The 15,235-nt window shown below is 40.2% G+C and overlaps 1 protein-coding gene across 1 annotated transcript in view; it reads right to left on the reverse strand.

Moving 5' to 3' along the window:
• The window catches only part of exoc4 (exocyst complex component 4), a 567,281-nt gene that overhangs the window by 434,427 nt on the left and 117,619 nt on the right, over positions 1-15,235 (reverse strand). The window contains exons 7-8 of the mRNA XM_072562911.1: positions 10,514-10,659; positions 8,033-8,121 (exon numbers count right to left, since the gene is read on the reverse strand). Coding sequence (XP_072419012.1) covers positions 8,033-8,121; positions 10,514-10,659 — 235 coding nt within the window. The remainder of the gene's footprint in view (positions 1-8,032; positions 8,122-10,513; positions 10,660-15,235) is intronic.

Genomic DNA, 15,235 nt, shown 5'->3' on the forward strand with positions numbered 1-15,235 from the left:
CATTTCCTTTGCTAATCCACCTAGCCATCATAACATTATGAGCAATTTAGCATGGCTAATCCACCTAAACTGGCCTGTGGGAGGAAACCACAGAACCCGGAGGAAACCCACACAAACACAGAGTATGCAAACTCCACACAGACAGTCACTCGTGGGTGGAATTGAACCTAGGTCCCTAAACGTTGTCAGACAGCAGTGCTAACCACTCAACCACCTTGCCACCTCAATGTGTATCCTCAGAAGAGAATCCCCCCCTCCCCCCAAACGTACAGCAAAGAGTTTATCCTGGCTGGCAAAATTTTACCTGATGCACAGCTAGACTTGAAATAGACTGCAACAGCAGAAATCCTGAAAATGGTGAGTATTTTCTCTGTCCATTCATTCAAAATGACTCAGTATGATAGAGCATGGTGCATATGTTCGAAAGCGAACAGCATGAGATAACTTGCTGGAAGTCAGAGACAGAAAAACCCTCCCAAAGTTGACACTTAGCTGAGTCTTTGGTCAAATTCAGCCAAAAAGGTATTGTAGATAACATACATCAGAAATCTTGCCCGGAACATTGTTTACAAGATTGCTGTCACTTATAGCTCAGTGCAAATATTCCCTTGTTGGTAACAATGAATGGTGGCTCAAAAGGTTAGTATTGGTGCCTTACAATGCCAGGGACCTGGTTTGATTCCAGTGTTTGGTGACTGTGTGGAGTTTGCATGGATTTCCGCCAGTTGCTCTGGTTTCTTCCCACAATCCAAAGATATGCAGGTTAGGGGGATTAGCCATGCTAAAATTGTCGATAGTGTTCAGGAATGTGGAGGCTCAATAGATGAGCCATGATAAATGCAACGTTATAGGGATAGGGTAGGGAAGTGAGTCTGAGTGGGAAGCTCTTCAGAAGCTCACTGCAGACTCGATGGGCTGAATGGTCTCTTTCCGCACTGCAGAGACGCTATGATTGCGTACTTGAAGAGAAACACGAAAAGAAGAGGGGGTTGACCACCATACCAGGATGAAGTATATTGTAAAAATCACTGCCCCTTGCTACTATGGCTAACTATAAAGGAAAAGGTCTGAACTGTGAAACAAAATTCAGTGTGACATTTAAGCTAAGCGACTAAACATTACTCTAGTTTGAAAACTATTATGGCTGATACACAAAGGAGAAATGCTCACACAATACAATTAGATATTCTCAACTTTAAAAAAAATTAAAGCAAATAACTGCACCATAATAATTTTTTTCATCTATTAGTTATATTAATATTAAATCTGCATTCATGCCCTTCGAGTAGTAAACGGGCAGAAGACCCATTCCAGCCTGCACTTAATGCCAATTTATAATAATTCAGTCAAGATAATAAACTCCATGCAGAAAGATAATTGAGTTCATATAACGTTATGGCATGAAGTCATGGTTCATTTTCCCATGCATTGCACAAACACAGGGTTGGATCTTAAAATTACATTAATGACATGCATGCACATGTAATCAAGAAAATATACCATCAGGTCACTTCAGGACGAGTTAAGCAGTTCAACAATGCTACAATGTACAACATCATTAATTTTGCCAGAGAATGTTATCTATCTGCGCAATACTTATGTACTGAGTTCACTACCTGTATGGTACTTCACTCATCTTTAGCTAGAATAAAAAGGAGTCTTCGGGGTTGTTTTCGAAGCTTAGTGACAGCTCTAAAGACAATTCAGATAAGCACACCGCAATGGCATCAGACTAGTGATATGTAAAGAAAATATAAATGCCATCAGCACAGACAAGTATTTGGCAAAGCATTTACTATTATCAGACAGTGTAAGCACATTCTTGAACAGACACCACCTCCTTATTCTGGTGATGAAAGGCCACTCAGTCAATTGAAGTGCATTGCCAGTTTTGTTGTAATATTGCGTCGAGCGAGATTTTAAAAGTCCCAATTTTTCTACTTCTCGTCACATGCACAGAAAATTATCCAATACTTTATTCCAACAGCAGAAGACTGCCAAAATGAATCTGGCATTCTATTATGTTTAGAAGTAAATACAAGGAAACAACAGCAAAATAGAAGGTCACAGCATGAGAAAATATGTTTCTTAATTTATTTTGACAACAATTGAGACACGCCTTCCACAAGCCTTCTGTGGTACAGAATTCTGAAGGATCACAACCCTCTGAATTTAAAGAAAACTCATCTTGGACCAAAATGGCAACCTCCTTCTTTTTCCAAATGTGGCCTTTGGTCCAAGGCTCCCTGACCACAGAAAACATTTTATCTGCACCTACCCGGTCTATCCTTTTCAGTATTTTGTAATTTTTAGGTTAAATTACCTCTTATTCTTCAAAACTCTGGAGAGAATGCAGTCAAGTAAAATTGCTCCTTAATGATTTGCTTGTCCTTGTTGAAGATCAGACATCATAAAGTCAAGCACAAGTGTGTGAAATGTCAACAGTAAATTTAAGTTTCAGACCAGATTTAGAGTTACTAACCGTCACAAAAATACTTCAAAGCATTGCCACCAAACATTGAATTCATGATACTTGCATTTTTTTTTATATAAAATAACAATGACCACAATCCTTACTGCTCAAAAGAATTAACTGCCTGCCATCCATCATGTAAAAGCAAAGTTAGGGCTCTTGTGGGACAGTAGTTGTCCTTACCAGAGGGCTGAAGTTCAAGCCCACTTGATTAGGAGGAGTGAAATGACATCAATGAACAGGTTGATTTGAAACTATCTACGTAGGAAATATCTAAAACAAATTTTAATCCTAAAAGCAAAAAGAACCACTTACATGCAGTAATCTATTCAAAACATGGAAATCCATCCAGTCCCATTGATATTCAGAATAAATATTAATAATTTGGATGAGGTTACCAAATGTAATATTTCTAAATTTGCTCATCTCCAAACTAAATGCGATTGTGAGCAGCAAGGAGGATATGAAAAGGCCTCAGTTGATTGAGCCAGTATTCACTGGAGTTCAGAAGAGGGGATCTCATTGAAACTTAAAAGTTCTGTCAGAGCAAAATCGACTGGATGCAGGAAGGATGTTTCTCTTGTTCAGGCACTGTACAAATAGGGATCTTGGTCTCAGGATACAAGATAGGTCATTGCAGACTGATGTGTGGACTTTTTCATGTCAATAGCTAGGGTGACAAATAAGAGAGATTCTGTGGGAACAAGAGAGACTCACGGTTCATGTGTTGCCTCCTAAGAGCCAGTGTTCATGATGTCTCTGATTGTGTTTTCAGGATTCTCAAGGGGGAGGGAGAGCAGCCCCAAGTCATGGTCCACATAAGCACCAACAAAATAGGGAGGAAGAGAGGTGGGGATTTAAGGCAGAAATTCAGAGATCTAGGGTGGAGGCTTAGAGGTAGAGCAAACATAGTTGTTATCTCTGGTTAGTTGCTTGTGCCACATGCTAGCAGGGCGAGGAATAGGGAGAGGGAGCAGTTGAACAGGTGGCTACACAGTTGGTGCGGGAGACAGGGTTTTGGATTCCTGGATAATTGGGGGTCTTTCTGGGGTACCTCTACCAACAGGATGGTCTTTATCTGAATCGAAGGAAGACTAATATCCTGGTTGGGGGGGGCGGGGGCGGATTTGCGAAAGGTGTTCAGGGAGGTTTAAACTAATGCAGCAGGGGGATGGGAACCTAAATTGTTGTTCTCATACACAGGTGATTGAGAGTAGTTAGATAAGAAATACAGTTTCAAGGTTGCAAGAGGGCACCAGCAAGCAAGAAGTTGGTTTGAAGTGTGTCTACTTCAGCACTAGTAGCATCCGGAATAAGGTGGGTGAACTTGCAGCATGGGTTGGCACCTCCGATTTTAATGCTGTGGCCATTTTGGAAACATGCGTAGAACAGGGACAAGAATGGTTGTTGCAGGTTCCAAGATTTAGATGTTTCAGTAAGAATGGAGAAGGTGGTAAAAGTTGGGGGCAGGGGGAGGCATTGCTGTGGCATTGTTAATCAAGGAGAATATTACGCTGACAGAAAGGACGTTTGAGGACTTGTCTACTGACGGAATATGGGCTGAGGTTAGAAACAGGAAAGGAGAAGTCACTATGTTGGAGATTTTCTACAGGTCTCTGAATAGTTCCAGAGATGTAGAGGAAAGGACAGCAAAAATGATTCTGGAGAGGAATGAGAGTGACACGATAGTTGTTATAGGGAACTTAAACTTTCCAAATATTGACCAGGAATACTATAGTTTGAGTATTTCAGATGGCTCAGTTTTTGTCCAATGAGTGCAGCAGGGTTTTCCTACACTGTATGTAGACAGGCCAACAAATGGGGAGCCACAAAGGATTTGGTACTGGGGAATGAACCCGGCCAGGTGTTACATTTGGAGGTAGGCGAGCACTTTCATGATAGTGACTACTATTCGGTTATGTTTACTTTAGCGATGGAAAGAGATACATAGATACTGCAGGGCAAGAGTTATTACTGGGGGAAAGGCAATGATGATGTGATTTGGCAAGATTTAGAATGCAGAGGATGGGGAAGGAAACTGGAGGTGATCAGCACAATTGAAATGTGGAGCTTATTCAAGAAACAGCTACTTGTGTCCTTGATAAGAATGAACCTGTCAGGCAGGGAGAAAGTTATGATCAAGGGAGCTAGGGTTTACGAATGAAGTTGAAGCTCTTGTCAATTGGAAGGCGGTGGCTTATGTTAGGAAGAGATGTAATGGCTCAGTTCGGGCACTTGAGAGTTAAAAGTTAGCCAGGCAAGGCCTAAAGAGAGAGCGAAGAAGAGCCAGGAGGTAACATAAGAAGTCATTGGTGGATAGGATCAAGGAAAGCACTAAGGCTTTCTATAGGTATATCAGGAATAAAAGGAAAGAGGAGAGTAAGATTAGGTCCAAATGAAGGATAGTCGTGGAATGTTATGCGTGGAGTCAGACAAGACAGGGGAAGCACTAAATGAATATTTTTCATCAGTATTAACAGGAGAAAAAAAGCAATGTTGTCAAGGAGAATACGGAGATTTAAGCTACGAGACTAGATGGGATTGAGGTTCACAAGGAGGAGGTGTCAGCAATTTTGTAAAGCGTGAAATAGACAAGTCCCCTAAGCCGGATGGGATTTATCCTAGGATTCTCTGGGAAGACATTGCAGACAAAGGCTTAGATCTTTATGCCGTCATTGTCCACAGCAATAGTGCTGGAAGACTGGAGGAGAGCAAATGTTGTTCCCTTGTTCAAGAATGGGTGTACAGTCAACCATGGTAATTATAGACCAGTCAGCCTTACTTCAGTTATGGATAAAGTGTTGGAAATAGGATTTATAATATCTCGAAAGGAATAAGTTGAATAGGGCTGGTCAACATGGTTTTGTGAAGGGTAGGTTGTCCCTCATAACCTTTACTAAGTTCATTGAGAAGGCAACGAAACAGGTGGGGATTAGATAAAGCAGTTGATGTGGTTATATGGATTTCCATAAGATGTTTGATAAAGTTCCCCATGGTAGGCTATTGCACAAAATATGGAGGCATGGGATGGAGGGTGATTTAGTGGTTTGGATAAGAAATTGGCTAGCTGAAAGAAGTCTCTTAAAATGGTTGTAACTATACCTGCATATACCACTTCCTCTGGCACCTCATTCCATATACACACTCCTCTCTATCCCAGCCATCTATAGCTGACACATGCATCCTTCTTGTTCTTGACCAGAGCCTCAATGTCTCTAGTCGTCCAGTGTTCCCTCCTCCAGTCAGCTTTGCACTTCACACTGACAGGAACATGCGGTCCCCAAATTCTCATGCTCTCACTTTTGAAACCTTCCCATTTGCCAGACATCCTATGAACAGCCTCCTCAATCAACTTTTGAAAGGTCTTGTCTAATACCATCAAAATTGGTCTTGCCCTAATTTAGAACTTTAACTTGTAGACCAGGCCTATTCTTTTGCACAACTCCTTCAAATAGAATTATGGCCACTGGTCCCAATGTTTTCCCTGACTAATACCTCGGGTCATTTACCCTTGTTTATTTCCCAAGAGAAAGTCAAATTTTACTCCTTCTGTCATAGGACCATCGACAAATTGATTGAGAAAGTTTTCTTGAACACATTTAAAATTCCCCCCCCACAATCCATGCCCTTAACTGGCAGTCCCAGTCTACAGTTGGGAAGATAAAATCCCCTTTTATTACAACACAATTACTCTTAAAGTTATCTGCAATCTCCCTCCACATTTGCTCCTCCATTTTCCACTAACTAGTAGAGGCCAACAATACAATCCCAACAAAGTGATCATCCTCTTCTTATTTCTCAGTTCCACCCAAATAATTTCACTGGACAATCCTCCATGAATATCCTCTCAAAGTACTGCTGTGATGTTTTCCCTCATCAAAAACATCACTCCCCCTCCTCTCTTGCCTCCCCTCTGTTCTTCGTATAGCATCCACACCCCGGTATATTAAGTTGCCAGTCCAGTCCCTCCATCAGCCATGTTTCTGTCATAGCTACAATATCCCAGTCCCATGTTCCCAGCCATGCCTTCACTTCATCGGTCTTATCTGTCAGGTCTCTTGCATTGAAATAAATACAGTTTAATTCTTCAGTCTTCCCTCGTTTTCTGTCTTGTCTGTTTAACTTGCTGTTTTAACTTCTGAAAAAGCCTCAACATTTTCTCAACTTCCCAAACAGCTCTAACAAATCTCCCTGCCAGGATAATGCTTCTCCTTAAGTTCAGATGTAACTCGTCCCTCTCTTACAGGTTATGCCTTCCCCAGAAGACATCCCAGTGATCGAAAAAACTGAACCCTTGCCCCCTACACCAGCTCCTCAGCCAGCATTCATCTGCGCTACTTTCCTCTGCCTACTCTCACTAGCACATGGCACCAGGAGTAATCCAGAGATTATTACTTTTGATGACTCAGTCAAACGAAAATCCAGATTTCAAGACACTGAAAGACAGTCACAGCAATCAGTCCGAGACTTGATGCGTCAAGGACAAACTAAATACTTGTGTAAACTTTGTTTTAGTTTTTTGGAACTATAAAAACAAACAGCTGATTCTATATTTTCTTCAGGATAAATCCTAGGTTGTATTTCATGACATGTGTCAGTGATTCCTGTAAGCACAAGATCATTTTAAATATAGCAACCATTACTAACCTCTGAGAAAACTTATGACTATGACACAAATGGACTACCAATTCATGACTTAGATTGTAATTTAAATATCAGAGATCTTTCATGGAGTAAAATGTTTTTAAAAAGAGAAAAACGCTCATTTAGATCATGAATAAACAACCACCAGTTGATGTAAAAATTATAATCGTGACAAAAAAGGCACTGAAACTCAGATCTGTACTCATTTCTTAATTCACCCCTTTCTGGTCATTTCACAGATTGGGAAGAAAGTCCTCTGGAGATGATCCAGTTTTTAAAAAACGATCAAGTGAGATGTGACAGTACACAAGTCAATTTTATTTCAGGTAACTGCTTTTAGGTCAGAAGAGAGAAGGAAAATGGATAGGTAATAAAAGAATTGGAAGGCACTCTATTTTTCTCAGAAGACAATGCCAGTGGAAATAAAATTTCAGAAACATTCATCAACGAAAATTCAAAAGATATCTACAAATCTGATGACTGCTGAGACAAGTCATAAATTAATCAACCATTGTCTCAGGTTAAATCTAGCACATCAAGGACTTGTCGAACTCCATGTTCTTGAACATGGTTTTAAAAGAAGCTTTTCAGCTCTTGAAAGTTGATATTTGCACTTTGGTGTCTATTTGCTGTTCGTGTTTTATTACTTTTTCAGCATTAGTGATAAAACTTGTCCGTTTTACCTCAGAAAACTTTGAAACTGGCTTCTTAAATTTTGACTAGCACGATGTTTTAATTCAAGGGTGACATAGCTGTATACCAAAAAAAGGAGAAAAAGAAATCGTTGTTGTACCCAACTGAAGGTGTAAATAAAAAGAGTGGAGTTAAATTTATCCTTCTTCACCTGGCTGCACCAAAACCAACAATATAATTTCCTCCTTTTCGAAAAATGTAAATAACATTTAATGAATTTACCTTGTAGTTCTCCACTCTTGCTGTACAGCTCCCGTCTTTGCTCACGGAGGTATGCACTCATGCTGATGGCATGTGAAGATGATTCAAACCTGCAAATGGACAAATGTAATTGAAGTATAATCAATATTATTTATGCATCATTTCTCTAACATAATACTAAGCCATCAGCATTAAAATGCCTTTGAAACTGGAATGTTGCAATTCAGGCTCATAGAATGCAACTTGTATATTATCTTATTTTAGGAGCTCCAAAATATGAGAAGAGACATGTGAAATTTACACGATTTTCATAAGGGCAGAGAAGTCAAAGATAAGAAAACAATTTTTAAAATTATATTCAAGGTTTTTAATTGAACCAAGACACAGAATATCATTTCACTAACTTGAAATTATAGGCACAAGTCAGGTGAAAGAGTTGCTGGAGCAGGGAATGTTTTGCCACACGTAGCTGTCAGGGGACAGACCATTTCACCTTGTAAGCAAAAACAAAAATGGAAGGCGCAAATCAAATCTGAAGTAAAAAAGTGGGGAAGACAGGCCCGTGGGAAGATAGCAAAACAAACAGGTGGACTTTGAATTGCTTTGTCAAAGTGGTAAAAGTGCTGAAGAAAGTCAAAAAGCCTGGTCGCATTTATGGATAGGGAAAAAGTTCCATTTGGCCTCATACCCTGTATTAAGCTTGACAATCACTACATTAATTATTGGCTAAGCACAAATTTTGTATTCAGTCATGGTATGTGAGAATCAGCATTTAGTACCCATCCCTCATGCCAGAGGGCAGTCAACCTCACTACTTTACAGTCTTTCGGACTGTAAGTTCACCAATTTCAGATCATAACCAGTGCATTATTCTTTCAGACTGTCATTGATCATGATTCAGATTTTCTAATTTTCTGCTCCTCTTGAGCTTGATCTTTTCGTTTCACTAATATCCTATTACCACCACCTTTTTGCCGAGTAATATCAATCCTGTGTACTGTAATCTCTCCTGTCTTCAATCCAGTCAGTATTGTTCTTTCCTTCCCATGCTATTTCCTTCATCTCTGCATTTGTTTCGAATGTTTCATTTTTAGCTTTGAGTTTTGAAGAAAGGCCATGTCAATTTAAAACATTCACTCTTTCTCTCTCCAACACTGCTTTCCGGCCTCCTGAACATTTCCAGCATTTTCTGTTTCGATTCAGATTTGCAGCAGTCACGGTATTCTGTCTTTGTTCCTTTTGTAAATTGATAAGGCTGTTGTGTGTTGTCTGCTTTTCTTTTTTTTTCACATTTTCAGTTTGTAGTGTTTTTTTCCCCCAACTGATAACGGTTTTGTCAACACCAAAATAGTTACGTGTTCTAAAAAAAATGTTGTCTCCAAAACATTTTGTTGTCAGTACTCAGAATTTGAAAATTAAATTTTGGTTTGATCAATCACATAGAAATGACAAAGCTAACATCCTGATTTCAAGCAAGCTTTCAGAAACTAGCAAAATTGTTTTTTAAGTGTCAACTGAATAATAACTACTGTTTCAGTCATCACCCAATGGCCTTTTGAAGTAATTTTTAAGCATAGTTCCCTTGCTGCAGTAATCCCTCGAGCAATATACGATGCTTATGATCCCTTACCACTGAAACACCACTGCCAATGGCAAGACTCAAACAAGACAATTTTGTGAACCAATCCTGAAGAGCACGAAAGTAAACTTGTGCCTTCGCCAAACCAACGATCTACTATTCATTTCAAGACACATACTGCCCTCTTTGACTGTACTGTCAATGTACAAACATCTCATGAACTTTAATGGTTCAAGGAAATTTAGGTGTTGGTCAATAAATACTGGTCTCATTGATAATGTTCACATCCCAATAATGAATAAAAAGCATTCTCCACCTTGACAAAGCGAACTGCAATGGTAAGATTTCAAAATAGCTATTCCCAGAAATAAAATGAGATTCTAGAAAATGAGCACCATAACAGCTGAACTGCTGGACTAGAACGCTTTCAGTCAATGTTTTAAATTCTGATTGATGAGTAGAAGGTGAAACATGTACCAGTCAGAAAATTATTAGGTATTTCATGTTCATGAATTTTTGTCCCTGCATGGTTCTCTTCCCATTTGTTCCTTTAATGAGGAGTGTCAGTAACAGGTTTCTGTGTGTCTGTCACTGATGTTATTTCCAGCTTTGTCAATGGGGAAGAAGTTCCAAGCCATTGGTTAGCCTGACTTGGATTGCCATAGTAGAGTGTGGGGTGCTGGAAAAGCACAGCAGTTCAGGCAGCATCTGAGGAGGAGGAGGAGAATTGACGTTTCGGGCATAAGTCCTTCAACAGGATTGCCTTACACTAGTACATAAAAATAACATTCATTTTCAAAAGGTTACATAAAACGTGATTTTCACTGAAAAAAAAAGTTTCTTGTTGTTTAAAATTAAAAGTGTATTACAAAAGCATATCATTTATCTTCTAAAATGGAACAATGGGGCCCTACGATTCTTACTTAAAGAGAGAGATTTTGGGCCTCTGCGGTCTCTTTTTGGCAAAGAATGCTGCAAAATCACTTCCTGAGCTGGCATAGCTGAGCTGTGATGAAGGTTCAGAGGCAGTTCGAGTATTCTTCACATCTAAGTACTCTGTCAACAGCATCTGAAATGGTAAAACATTAAAGTTAAAAACCACTAACAGGCACACTATGTTAACTTTCCAACATAATCTTTCTGCACCAAGTTATCACTTTTCAACTAACTAAATAGAAAAACAAATGAATTGCGGATGTTGTAAATCAGAAACAAAAACAGAATTTGCTGAAAAAGCTCAACAGGCCTGACAGCACTTGAAGAGAAAACAGTTCACATTTCAGGTCGAGTGACATTTCCTCAGAATCTTCCTGAGGAAGGGTCACTCATCCCGAAACATAAACTCTGATTTATCACCACAGATTAGGCCAGACCTGTTGAGCTTTTCCAGCAATTTCAGTTTTTACTTCTCCCTTGCTGTTTCTTTTTGGATGCCCCTGCAAAAAATTAGCTTCCACCAAGAATAAAGATGAATCTCATACACAACAACATATACCCATTCTGTATCACTCAAGGGCAGGTATTTGGCATAACTGTCCAACGTTTCTCTCCCTCTTTTATCTCAATGATGCGTTAATACATAGTTGTGTCTTGATATCCAACACTGATCTGACTTGCCAGGCATACAGTGCTATGACAATGTGCACCTTACTGTTCTCAGAGGTTTCACAGCAGATAAGGAATGAAGCAACAGAGAATGTGGAAGGCCTCACAAGAATGGCGGCAATTTTGTTATACCATACTGGAGTATCATGCTGCAAATCAAGCTCTGCTTTTCTTGGAGTTGTTACAAGTGTTCAAAATGTTAAAAAGACACTAAGATTGACGGAATAGCAGATAGTGAAGGGTACTGTCAGAGAATACAGCAGAATATAGATAGACTGTAGAGTTGGGCAGAGAAATGGCAGATAGAGTTCAATCCCGACAAACATGAGGTGATGCATTTTGCAAGATGCAATTCCAGAGAGAACTATACAGTAAATGGAGAAGTCCTGGGAAAAATTGATCTGGGTGTTCAGGTCCATTGTTCCCTGAAGGTGGCAATACAGGTCAGCAGAGTGGCCAAGAAGGCATATGGCATGCTTTCCTGAATCGGACGGGGTATTGAGTACAAAAGTTAGCAGGTCATGTTATAATTGTCTAAGACTTTGGTTCAGCCACATTTGTAATATTGCGCACAGTTCTGGTCACCACATTACCAAAAGGATGTGGGTGCACAGGAGGTTCACCAGGATACTGCCTTGTATGGAATGTGCTAGCTATTTTGTGGGTGGCACGGTGGCACAGTGGTTAGCACTGCTGCCTCACAGCGCCAGAGACCCGGGTTCAATTCCCGCCTCAGGCGACTGAATGTGTGGAGTTTGCACATTCTCCCCGTGCCTGCGTGGGTTTCCTCCGGGTGCTCCGGTTTCCTCCCACAGTCCAAAGGTGTTTTACAGATAGAGGGAGAAGTAGGAAAGCAGTTCCGTGGTCTCTGTTCACACAATTTGCTAAAGTAAATCTTGTGCTGATCAGAAAGCTGCTTCTTGATTTTCTTTCAGTTGATGTGTTCACTGTTTTCATGTGTTCACTGGTTGGCTGGATGTACAAGGCGACTGGCTCACACTTAGAAAGGGTTCTAGTTTATTAATTAAAAGTCACAGCTTACAACAACTGTTGCAGGAAAGAAAAACTAGTTGTCTTCAAGCTTAAAGTTGTTTTTACTGCAGAGAACAAAGAAGCTCCAAGGCCTACAAATATCTCAATGCTTCTTGCTATTTCATTCAGCTGACTGGGAACCAATCACATATTGGTTGACCCCTTTGGGGGGTCAATAACTAGTCTGCAGATCCATCAATTCCTTGAGCATTTGGACACAATTCTTGGCTCAAGTTCAGTTGCTAATTTAAGCATTTTGCACAAGTGTAAACAGTACTTTGCATGACTGCCAGGTTAGCCATTTCTGAAAACTGCAGTAATCTTTCAGACGTGCTCAAAATTCTGAATAATTTGGGCAGGGTGAAGAAGGATACTCTGCTGGTATGTCATAATTTGAGGTCACAATTTCAAGACCATCAGCAAGAGGGTGAGGATCGAGATGAGGAGAAACATTTTTACTCAACGGGCTGATTGGATTTTGAATGCGCTGCCTGGGAGAATGGTGGAAGCTGATTCCGTGCAAGGTTTTAAAAGAGAACAGGATATATGTCTGCATGTGATTAATTTAGAGGGCTACAGAAACAGGGCTGGAGAACAGGACGGGTAACTCTTTTGAGAGTCATTCTCGGCACAATAGGTTGAATGGCCTCTTTTGTGTCCTATAAAAATTCTATGGTACTCCACTCTTAAAGCATGTCTTCCAGAGATGGTACGACATCTCCTAATGTTAAGGCATAAATCTGTGCTCCAACGCACCCATTGAAATATGCCTTGCTCCATCAGGAACGTTTCTGCTTTGCTTCAATTTATACCTGTCCAATTACAGGGTTCAAAAGATGTGACCAGATTTTCTTTAAAATATACAGAAAGGGGAAAAACATTTTCCTATATGAGCTTGATACGAAAATGTCTTAGGTATGTACGATGGTCACATTTTGTTTTCCTTATGATGAGGATCTGCAACTTTACAAAGTAAAAATCAAAATAATTGTGGACATTGTCAATCAGAAACAAATACAGAAATTGCTGGAAAAGCTCAGCAGATCTGGGAGCATCTGTGGACAGAAATCAGAGTTAACATTTCAGGTTGAGTGACCCTTCCTCAGAACTGATGGTAGCTAGAAAAATGCTAGTTTATGTGCAGAAGTTAGGGAAGGGGTTGGTGTGACAGAGGAAATGAAGTAAACAATAGGTGGGGATAAAGCCCAAAGACAGAGGACAACAGTTGGACAGACAAAGGAGGGGATTGTTAGGAGGGTGAGCAGTATTCATGGGAACTGTTCGTGGCTGATTATGTATTAACAAGACTTGACGTGTGGGGCTTGGGATAATGACTTGGGAAAACTCAAGCCCTAAAATTATTCAACTCGATATGGAGTCCAGAGAACTGTAGGGTTCCCCAAGTGGAAAATTAGTACTGCTAAGGGGGGGTAGGGGGGGTAGATATAGGACTGATGTTAGGGGTAGGTTCTTCACTCAGCGAGTCGTAAGATCATGGAATGCCCTGCCAGTAGCAGTAGTGGACTCTCCCTCTTTATGGGTATTTAAGCGGGCATTGGATAGGTATATGGAGGATAGTGGGTTAGTGTAGGTTAGGTGGGCTTTGATCGGCGCAACATCGAGGGCCGAAGGGCCTGTACTGCGCTGTATTGTTCTATGTTCTATGCTCTTCCAGCTTGTGCTGAGCGTTGCTGGAGCACTGGAGACAGAGATGTTGTCCAGGGAGCAAGGTGATGTGTTGAAGTGGCAGGTAACTGAAAGCTCAGGGTCCTTTTCACAGACAGAACATAGGTGTTCTGCAAAGAGGTCACCCAGTCTGCACTTTGTTTCCCCAATGTAAAGGAGACCACCTTGTTAGCAGTGAATGCAGTAGACTCGATTCCACAAATTGCAGGTAACGTGCTGCTTCACCTGGAAGTTGTGTTTGGGCCTTTGGATACTCAAGAGGGAGGAAGTAAACAGAACACAGATTCCCCTCCACTCCCTTGTCCATCTTTTGCAGGGACCATTCCCTCTGTAACACACTTCCTTCACTGTTAGTTTCAATAATTTTCGAACCATTTACACTGCCTGGAAGAACCTGCCATCATCAATATCTTTATGGCAAAAGTTACTATCTTTCTACACCCAGTCTGAATACTGATCAAATCCAAAGTAATCCATACCATAGGATATAGATGTCTACTGCTGTGAGAGTTTATATTAAGTGGCATATTAATTATCAACGCAATGCATGGTGTGATAGTTGTGTGTCATCGAATTGTAAATATTAACAAGATCCTTCAAGAGAATCAAATGTCTTTGAATACAGTTGAACATTATTTTGACAATGCGTTAGAGAAGTATTTACAGAATAAGTTTAAAGTCAAGGACTTGGCCATTTCCTGTTCTCCTGTGATGTATTTTACAACTAAGCCCTAATTATCATGTTAATAAATCAACTCGAATACAAATTTTTTGTCATTAAGTATTATAAGCCCTTCTGCCCATCAACTCCATGCCAGTCATCAAGCACCATCTATTCTAATCCCATTTCCCACCACTTTGTCTGTTATGGCATTTCAAGTGTCCATCGAAATGCTTCTTAAATATTATACTTGTGGCTGCCTCGACCATCTTTTCAGTCAATGAATTGCAGATACACACCACCTTCTGAGTGAAACATCTTTCTCCTTAAATCCCCTTTAAACCTCCAGCCCTTACTTTAAATCTTTACACCATGTTACAGATCTCTTCTTATAATGGGAAAAGCTTATTCCTGTCGACCCAATCTGCGCTCCTCCTAATTTTATGGACCTCAATTAGAATCCCCCTCAGCTCTTGGGAAGACAACCTGAACCTATGCAGTTTCTCTTGATGGCTGAGGAACTCTAGCTTTTATCTATCTACTTATTCTGCTCCATTCTGAATATGATCATCACATGATGCATCTTATGTTTATAATAATGATGGATTCTGCCATTCAGAAAGCATCTAGGTATGCTATGATTTGATTTGAGAGAAAACAA

Source organism: Chiloscyllium punctatum, chromosome 44, assembly GCF_047496795.1.
Source record: "Chiloscyllium punctatum isolate Juve2018m chromosome 44, sChiPun1.3, whole genome shotgun sequence".
Classification (NCBI taxonomy): Eukaryota; Metazoa; Chordata; class Chondrichthyes; order Orectolobiformes; family Hemiscylliidae; genus Chiloscyllium; species Chiloscyllium punctatum.